This window comes from Rhineura floridana, chromosome 1 (assembly GCF_030035675.1).
Source record: "Rhineura floridana isolate rRhiFlo1 chromosome 1, rRhiFlo1.hap2, whole genome shotgun sequence".
Taxonomy (NCBI): domain Eukaryota; kingdom Metazoa; phylum Chordata; class Lepidosauria; order Squamata; family Rhineuridae; genus Rhineura; species Rhineura floridana.
In genome coordinates this window covers 176,463,315-176,473,507 of record NC_084480.1, presented here as the reverse complement: position 1 = coordinate 176,473,507, position 10,193 = coordinate 176,463,315, and the positions used below count along the sequence as shown (strand labels likewise).

The following is a 10,193-nucleotide window of genomic DNA, read 5'->3' as shown; positions in this document are numbered from 1 at the left end:
TCAGCATCCAGAGTATGTCCACAGATTTGAAGTTGACACCAACTCTAAACAGTTCATAAAAGCATACAATCTAATGATTTGGGAGATGCTGGGGATTTCTTCAGAAAAAATGTTTACAACTTCTAATCAGTTTGTTTTAACACACTCATGCCAATAGTTTCACTCCATTTATCTAAACCAGACAATTAAGAAGTTAGCTGGTTGCAGCACTAACCATTAATACCCTCCTCAGTTTTTATTTTTCTTAAGTACAAGTGCAGAAAGTGAATTATAGGACATTATAAGCGAGATAAATCAGTCTTGGAATAATTACATGAATGAAGAAGTAGAACTGGCCGAAAAGAAACAAAAGGAATACCAATAAGTTAAATCTAAAATACAAAACTCCCTCACATCTTTGTTATGTAGAATCAGTAAAAATTGATTTAGGAGAAGGGAAGGAATGTTATCAGTTTCTTGGCAGATTGTAATTAATCAGCAGCATGATTCACTTAGTTCACTGATTTCTGAGATTTCTTTAGCAGGTCAAAATTATGATGCACTTGATACAGCCAGCTTCTTCAGATGATCCATGAATACCTGCAGACTAACATCGTCTGTTAGGATCGGAGCACCAGATTCCTAGAATAAGAAGCGACAGTTTGACATCAAAACCAGAGCTAGTGTGACTAGCATGGGGAAAACTGGGCAGATTAAGTACAATTAACCATGGAACATGAAGCTACCAAATCTAACTCTGCGATTAATCTAAGTTACAATTTTTACTCTAATTTCTTCCAGACATCTTAACAGACTTTTTCTGAGGATTAGCCATGTTTGTTGTTTTACTGCAACACAGAGTAAGTCTTGCAGCACATTAAAGACTACATTTATTATGACATAAGCTTTTGTGGCCTAGAATCCACTTTAGGTGCATGAAGTGTAATCCTCATTTGCCAGGTATACATGATTGTAAGCAGCGAGTTCAGAGGGAAACAAAAGGCAAAAAGTCAGTGACAATTCAATTAAAGCTGAAATTGATACAAAGCAAGCATAATAAACCTTACAACAGCAGTAATAGGTAGAACAATAGTCAACTTAGTAATGCTGGCTTAATTGACATCTGTAATGGGATAGAAAAGCATTGCCTAATCAGACTCAGATTAACAGAGCTGAATTTCTTGATGAATTATGGGGAAGGACCCATAGCTCAGTGTCAGGGTATCTGCCTTGCATACAGAAGGTGCCAGTTTCAATCTGTGGCTTTTCCAGGTAGGGAATCACCTATCCTAAGCATGATTGTACAGGAGTAAATCCCATTGAACTAAAAAAGCATGCGAATGATCAAACCTCCCCTGCCCTCCTCCTCCCTCCTATCCCTTCCCTTTTGCCCCTTCCCTCCCCCTTCCTTCGCCCCTCCTTTCCCCTCCCCCTCCCCTTCCAATCCCCTCCCTTCCCCCTTCACTCTCCTGTCCCCTCCCACTCGTCAGTTTTACCTATTCTAAGAATGACTGCATGGGAGTAAATCCCATTGAACTCAATAAACATGCAAATAATCAGACCTGCCTTTCCCCTCTCCCTCTCTCCTTCCCCTCCCCTCTCCCTTTCTCTTCCCCTCCACTCTTCCTTCTTCCTCCTCCCCTGCCCAATCCAGCCCACCCGCCAACCCCCCCCCATGGTCAGTTTCATCTATCTTAAGCATGATTGCACAAGAGTACATCCCACTGAACTCAATAAGCAAGCAAATGATCAAACCAGCCTTCCTCCTCCCGCTGTTACAGGACCTAATAATTTTAGCCACAACATCATTTAGTTATCCATCTTCTAATGCGATATATGCTACCATCTGGAGAAATATACCTCTGCATTCTGGTTAGGGCAAGCACACCAGTCCCTATAAGAGAAGAATCAATAAACTGCCTTGGGCTTGTACTGGGAGAAAAGGTGGGATATAAATCTAATAAATAAATAAATAAATAAACCCAAATGTGACAAAAATGACAATATTCAGAAACCTGTAGAACATTTCCATCAACCAAGCCACTGTACTACTGATCTTAAGGGGACCATGTTTGAATATGGGAATCTCAAAAGGGAGGTTCCAACGTGAAACTTTAGAACAACAATTCATTAAGAAGAGGAAGGGCTGTAGCTCAGTGGTAGAGTATCTGCACTGCATGCAGAAAGTCCCAGGTTCAGTTCCCAGAATCTTAGGGAAGGTTGGGAAAGACTCCTGCCTGAAGTCCTGGAACGGTGTTGCCAGTCAATGTAGGCAGTACTGAGCTAATGATCCAATGATCTGACTCAGTATAAGGCAGCTTTCTATGCAAGTTAAATTCTATTCATTTGGTTATGAAGAGAGACAATGACTTCCTATCCCACTACAGATGTTAAAATAACCAACTTCTCTGATGTAATTGTTACTTATCACTGCTGTTGTAAAGGGTTACTGTACTCGCTTTGCATTCATATCAGCTCTAAGTGAATTGTCAGCAACTGTACTCTTTGCATTTCATTTCCCTCTGACTTGCTGGTTAGAATTCCTTCTCCGTCCGTCTGTCTCTCTCTGTGTATGCATATAGTTTACAACAGGAGTTCTCACAAAGATCCTCAGCTAAGGATTGTGCAGGCTATCTGGCAAGTTTCTACTCTGCCCAAGGGAAACAGAACCCCATATCATCATCAAACTAATTCTACCGAGCTCAGACTTTATTTACACTTTAGCAGCTAACAAACTTAATACGCAGCCTTCAGTGACACTTAGCTACTCAGTCTCTCTGGATGGAGAAACTCAGTCTCTCTGGATGGAGTTTTATCCCCCCTCCCAACTCTGGATTTCATATATGTTTCACTGTAGTTCTACCCTTCCCAGAGCTTTGACTCTTCAGACATTCCTATACATACTCACTCACTTTGACTTTTAAGATCTGTCCTATTAGCATTCACAGCCAATGTTACAAGCTGGCTGGTCTCGCTATGGAAGAGCCAGTCGATACAATCATTCCTCAGTGTCCTCTTTGGCATTGTAGAGCCCAAGTGGCTCCTTTATATTCTGGGGAGATTTGGGCTATGAAGCAAGTGGTGCAAGTCTTGTTCCAAAGCCCACCAAACACTGGTTAGTGTCATGCCTACCATGTAGTAGCGTGGGCTGTGAAGCTTGCATTGCATCTTCCAGTAGCCAGCCAGCTGAGTTATTTCTAACGGTTCAGAGGTTACTGACTCCTACTGTGTGGGAGGGACATCTGGAGCATTCGAGGACCTGCTGTAAGCACACTTGTAAGAAATAGTCCTTTTAGTGTGGCAGCACTTAGGCTGTGGAACGCCCTACCTACTGACATCATGCAGGCGCCATCACTTTTTCTTTCAGCGCCTGCTTAAAACTTTTTGTTTAGGTAAGCTTATCCAGACATGTAGATGCTGGTCTATTTTAATCTTTTTAGTTAGTAGCTGTTTTTTTTTTTTTAACCTATGTTTTTATTGGTTTTTAACTATTTTATTGATAATTTAATGTTTTTTATAAACCACTTAGAGGTCTTTGTAAGACCCTCCGTGGTGCAGAGTGGTAAGTGGTGGTAATGCAGCCGAAGCTCTGCTCACGGCCAGAGTTCGATTCCAACGGAAGGAGGAAGTCGAATCTCCACTAAAAGTGGTCGAGGTCCACTCAGCCTTCCATCCATCCGTAGTCGGTAAAATGAGTACCCGGCATATGCTGGGGGGTAAAGAAAGACCAGGGAAGGAACTGGCAATCCCACCCCATATATACAGTCTGCCTAGTAAACATCACAAGCCGTCACCCTAAGAGTCGGAAATGACTCGCACTATAAGTGCGGTGGCACCTTTACCTTTTAGAGGTCTTTACATTCAAGCAGTATATTGTTTTTGTTATATTCCTTCAAGTTGATTATGACTTATGGTGACCCTATGAATCAGCGACCTCCAATAGCATCTGTTACAGTAGCAACTGGACTCACTTTCTAGTTTGTCTACAGCTTCCTCTCTGTGTGTACATACAAACATACACAACTGAGGATTACACTATGTTTCTGATGCTTGATGCACAAAACCTTATGCCTTGGTGCCACAAAACATTTTAATGTTTTAAAATCAGGTATGGAAAATGTGGTGCCCTTCAGATCTTGTGGACTCCAAATTCCATCAGCCCTAGCCAGCATGGCTAATGGTCAGGGATGATGAGAGTTATAGTTTGCCATCTTCTGGAGGACCATAGGTTCCCCATGCCTGATGTATGTCTTCAAAACATTGCAGAATATCCTAGTTCTGATTTGTGCAGTTTTATTTACACTTCTTATAGCATACTGGCTGTCCTGCAGCCATTGGAGGAATTTTGCAGTGGATAAAAACCAAGCCTCCTGAACACCCAAAAGCATGTCAAATTCTTACATCCTTGCTCTTTAAGTAGCTTGATATAGTAAATTAAATTGTGAATACACGTACAGGAAGGGAATATAAACTTTAAACACAGGAATAGGTACTTCATTACTTACTTGGCCCCATGCATAGAGATTATTATGAGTCTGAGAAGGATTCACTTTAGACAAGAGAAACCGTGCCTGTAAAAGCCGAAAGGAGAAAGTAGCTTAGACGTAATACAAAAGGAAATGTCAAGCTTGTCACTGTATCCTAAATGTCCACGTGAATTTGCCAAGTGCTGGTACACCTCCCTTAGCTCAGGTGAAATAAAATAAGATAACATGCACAGAGGACATGAAACTTACCTTGGAATGAAGGATGCATTCTGTCTCTATCACAGACAACTAGACTGCTGCCATTTAATATTTCAAGTTGTTCTGGCATATTTCACGTAAGTGATGGGAAAGGTGTCCATAGCAAAAGTAATACACATTGTTTGGGCCAAGACATCTTTTAAGGATGAAATCAAAAGTGATTCATGCCTTCAACTGTAGATGACTGTAATACGCTCTAGACTTTTCTATTAGGTTCAAAAGGCAGAAGCCCCTTTACTGAAAAAGCAAGCTAATGGCAGTGCATAACACACATGCTGAGAGATCTGCATGGACTCCCTGTTTGTTTTGAAGTGTAGTAGAATGTGCTGGTGTTAGCTTTTAAAGTCCTAAATAACCTGGGCCCAGATTATTTTAGAGAACATCTCCTCCTATATAAATATAATATGACCATTCAGGCATTGAGTTTGTCCAAGGGGCCTCTGGTCATAATTAAAGGTAGACTGACCACAACAAGGAACAGGACTTTTTCTATGGTTGCACCTTTATTGTAGAACTTGCTTCCCACAGGCACTCCAAGCCAGCCGACTGTTTACTTTTCGATAGATTCACTGTCTCAATCGGCTGGGCACAACACCTTATTGATGAGCTGGTTTATGTTTTTGGATCTGCTCAATAGATATTTATGCTATTCTATTGCCAATTTCTTGATCTCTTGCTTTCATGTGCTTTTTTAATTGATATTGTTGATTTTATTTGTTTATTTTATATGGTTTGCTATACTGAGTCTCTGTAGAGACATGTTCGGACAGAAACCTTAAAATAAATTCTATCCCAATGAAAATTTTAAAAGGTTGGCAGGAGAAAAACCTAAGAGAAACACTGTTTACATATTAAAGATAAACAAAACAAGAAAAAAAGCCCCAACTGTAAGACTAATGCTTATAAAAGTCTGGTACTAAATCAAGATAGCGAGAGTCAGTGTGGCACCATAGCTCTAGTTCAGCAGTAGGAAATGCAGATTCAATTCCGTAGGAAGCCATGAAGCATACTGAATAATCTTGAGCAAGTCATCTCTTATTCTAATCTAGTCTACAGGGTAGTTGTGTAAAAACACTATTCTAAAGTCCTTGAAGGAATTATATGATATAAATGAATGAAAAAAATAAACCTTTCCAAAACAATGCTGAAATCAATAGACTAATCCAGAAGAATCAGTAGAAGACCAAGAGGTACAAACTATACCAAAACAGATAACTTCCAGGAGTTGGTATCCTAAACAATGACCAGTACAATATTCTTTAATGCAAGTAAGAAACAGATAATACATTGTGTACATAGCTGTGACACACATTTGTTAATATAACCAGTGAAGATAGAACAAAATGTTTTCAAACTCTAGCTGAAGACTAGGTACCTGAACTTGGGACCTGTTCAAAATCCACCCCTGCATATACTTCTAAGTTTTATCACACATCTTTATAATGCTGTGTCTTACCTGACTGCTCCCATGCTCAGTGTTAATGTAACGTGGCATTGGGAATCTTGTCTGCAGAATTTCTTGAGCATCATCCAACGGAGCTTGCAGTAAATGCTTGAAATTTTCATATTCAGGCATATCTTGATAGCCAGCTTTACGCCACTGGGCAATAGTCTTTTTATGAAAGAGAATCAGGGGATTAATTCAAGTGTTTCTACTTTTCTTTTTAGGCACTGGCAGACAAGCCTGTGTTTTTACTACCTAATTTATTTGTAATTCGTATTAGTGCAAAATCTCCAGAAATCTCTTTGTGCACAAACCACTATTTTTACAAGTACTTCCAGACAAGGGTTGTTGTTTTTTGTTTTTTTAAAAGTACCGTACTAGTGCTTGCCAAAATATAATTGGCAATTACATTTTATCTTGTTCAAATACAAAGGAGAAGCCAGATGTTTTTGGAATGGAAGGGAGCCCTTTGCAGCCCCAGGTTCTACCTATCTGTTACTGACGTTATTTGGCAGAGTCCCACTTCCTGCACACACAGCAGCAAGTATTGAAGAGCCTGGTGAAACTGATGAGATGCAGAACAGGCCAGGGCGCTTGCACTTTTAATAGCTGTGTAGAAAAGAGAATTTCAGCAGGGGTAGCTTGTCCTGCACATGCAAGCTACCCCTGGTGAAATTCCATCTTCTCAACAACTTTCAAAGGGTGCAGGAGCCTTGCCCCCTTTAGCATTTGGTCACCCTGCTGAGAAAGAGTGGATATGATATTCAGAACAATACTCTCTGAGACACCACCTCCTTTCCTACAGACCCTCTCAGGTGTTAAGATCAGCAGAGGAAGCCTTCTTGTAGTTCTACCCCCATTAGAAGTTTGGTGGGGGGGTTGCCTGGGAGAGGGAATTCTTTTTGGCAGCTCCTGTGGAATTTCCTCCCCCCAGAGAGGTGTCTGACACCTTCACTCTACAGTTTTCAGCAAATGCTGAAGATATACCTCTTTACCGTGGCCTTTGACACTCGAGATTTGTGTTTTCAGGACCCATCCTATTCCTGTGACTGTAATTTTTAAAATGTTTTAATACTGAATTGTTGTAACTTACCCTGGGTTCTCCTGGTGAAAGGCATGTAACAATACTAATACTAATACTAATAACTTGGCCAACTCAAACGTAAGTCCCATGGAGATCAATGGGACTCACTCCCATGTGGGCATGGAAAGCACTGCAGCCTTGCATTGTTTCCTCAGCGAGATACTTATTTGAGCCTCACCTGTTTGCCTTCTGTGAAATTGATATTTTTATCATGCTATATGAAGTCAAACGTGTAGCTGCCATGTGTGGCTCAGGCCCAACTTCAGGCTTTTACTCAGTGTAACCAACCACATTCTCCATGGCAATTGTTTTGTGACTAGTCACAAGTGTGATGATGTCTATGACAACTCTCATATTTCCATTTGCACCCATGGACCCAAAAACACATATATTATATATTATAGCATTCTATACAAAAAGCACAGCTTTTTCCAGGACAGTGAATTGCTGTAGAACTAGTAGAACTAGCCGCAGGTGGTTTAAAAAGACAGTGGAGTGGGTGGGGAGTCAAATGTCACTAGCAAATATCCTCTGGAAAAGAACCTTTTACAGGTTTGGAATACAAGAGCAAGTGCTTTGAGCTCTCACGTGCCTACAAAAGCCTGGACTCTACAGAACATTTTCCCTTTGCATAAAGGCTTGCCTTAACTGTGGTTTGGCATTATGTCCAAACCAAACAGTGTTGATTAACCATGGTTTGTTTGGCCAACCCACCCCTGATGCTCACATGCTATACAGGCATGAGACAAGAGCAGCAGGAAAACACAATGCTTTGGAGAAACAAGTCATGGCTAGTTTGCTCATCTGTAAAATGAATTGTGATTTGTTGAACAAACCATGGTTAAAAAGAATGTTTTTTTTAACACATGTAAGCATCACCAATGTCAGAGCCCATTGATATAGTAAGGGCAGTTATAACAGAAACACCATTGCCCTAGATCAGGGGATTGCTGATAGTTGCATATCCTTTCTCAATATTAATTTTACCCAGTCAGTTCAAATGAGAGGTCAAGGGGGGAAATCTTTCAAACTCTCTCTCCTTTATATCCCAGTTGCCTTTAATATCCCATCTCATATGCTTCTAAGGCCTGAACAACAATCCTCAACAAAACCAGGCAGAGAGAGACAATATTGAGTAGGACTGTGTATTACTTTAACACTGCCATCTTCTAGCTCTAACAACACAAGCTCTAGGACAGTCAGAATAAGGGACAATACATGAAGGATAATAAAATAGACAGGATATCTAGAAGAAACTCAGAAGAAAACAGTATTTGCACATTACCTCACCAAGGTAGATAACTATATGGAAAAAAGTATCCATCAACAGAATCCTGTCAGCAAGAATGCTGCTGCTATCCAAAAGTACAGGCTAGAAGAGGCAGAAAAGGAATGAATTAATAACTAGCCAAGAAGATATCCTTATAAAGAGAAAAAATAAGGTGGGATGGGGTAAGGGAGAGAGCAGCTTTTGTCAAACTTCACCTTCCAAAACAAAAAAAATAGGCTGGCTTGCATGTAGCCCCTCCTCACAAAAAGTGAAAATCAAAGCAAAGACATGTTTTTAAAAGTACAATATCTTACTGTTATTAATAGCTACTTCTTAATATAAATTTGACATATTTATCAACATACGGTAAGTAGCAAAACTGGACCCCACAATTTGAGGGGAGCAAATTCTATTCTTTTTTTCCAAAATACTATTACATAGATTCATTAAATTTCTTATCAGTGTTTTCCTATTCAGCAACTATGAATTTGGAAAAAGATTTTAGTTCTTCTAACAACTGGGGATGCAATGTACTCCCCTCTATTTGGGAAAAAAATGTTTAGCAATGTTTCACCAAAATATGGATTCTGGAGGGAAGGAAGGGTCAATATCACAGAGTAAGAATTTAAAAACAATGATTTTTGATATTGTAAAATTTAGGATATTTACCCCCAAGCCTAGCATTCTACCAAAAATATACAGAACCATCTTCAAAAACATTTACTACAACTTAGGTCTGAATGAAAGGAAATCACCTCAGGTGGTCCATAGAATGAATAAGAATAGAGTATAGGCTGGATCATGATGAGAGACTGGGTCAAGTCCTGCCTGGCAAAGTTATGACGGTAATAGGAAGATTCATCTGGGCTGTTATTGAACACTTGAAGAAATGGAGATCGCCGCAAATGGAACATGAACTATGTAGGACAGAGAAAGTGGCAGAGATTTTCAGTGCAACTCCAATCAAACCTGATGCCAAAACATTTCCTCCCTCTTTGTTTGTGTGCCATTTCACTGACATGATTCAGAGAGCTGAATTCAAACAAAGTTTCATTGTTTCAGGCATTTATCTAATAGCAGTGGGATTCCAAGACACATATATCTCCTGTTCTAAACGTTTACGCTTCTGAGCAATATTATCTTACCTGGGGATACAGAGAGAATGAATCGGACAATCTAAAAGAATTTGGATCATCCTTGTTGTACTGTCCAAACTTCTGACACTGTTGGAGAAACATAATAAAATAGTGATATAATAATCGGTAAAATATTTCAGATTTAGTCAATGGATGAAACAAGGATGAAACAAGGATGAAATGGATTGAACAAATGTTGTTTCAGACCAGTCAGGCTCTGAAAGAACACAATCCCAAGAACGTTCACTAAAGCACAATTCAATCAACTTAACCAATATTAAAGTCCTAAGATTACACAGGGTTACATTAATTATACTTACAAGTCTGATTAGCTGCCTGTCCAGCCATCGCAAGACATCAGGCCCCTCCTCCGATTCTGCTCTGTAGACCCCGAGTCGGGCCATCAGGACGGCAGCTGCTTCTTGGTCAAATGCAGCTTCTATATGCTGCAGGTGACTCTGTGCATCTGCCCAGCTAAACAAGAAGTACACTTAGATTTATTAAAATTAAAGGCCAAACAGCACTCCTATCCACA

General features: G+C 40.0%; 1 protein-coding gene across 5 annotated transcripts in view; it reads right to left on the bottom strand.

Annotated features, from left to right (window-relative positions):
- Window positions 1-210: 210 nt before the first annotated feature.
- The window catches only part of SEC23B (SEC23 homolog B, COPII coat complex component), a 30,747-nt gene continuing 20,764 nt past the window's right edge, over window positions 211-10,193 (bottom strand). For all 5 annotated transcript variants that reach the window (XM_061587688.1, XM_061587668.1, XM_061587678.1 and 2 more), the window contains exons 14-20: window positions 9,979-10,132; window positions 9,668-9,745; window positions 9,278-9,439; window positions 8,538-8,624; window positions 6,181-6,336; window positions 4,485-4,550; window positions 211-621 (exon numbers count right to left, since the gene is read on the bottom strand). In XM_061587688.1, coding sequence (XP_061443672.1) covers window positions 532-621; window positions 4,485-4,550; window positions 6,181-6,336; window positions 8,538-8,624; window positions 9,278-9,439; window positions 9,668-9,745; window positions 9,979-10,132 — 793 coding nt within the window. In that variant the 3' untranslated portion in view covers window positions 211-531. The remainder of the gene's footprint in view (window positions 622-4,484; window positions 4,551-6,180; window positions 6,337-8,537; window positions 8,625-9,277; window positions 9,440-9,667; window positions 9,746-9,978; window positions 10,133-10,193) is intronic.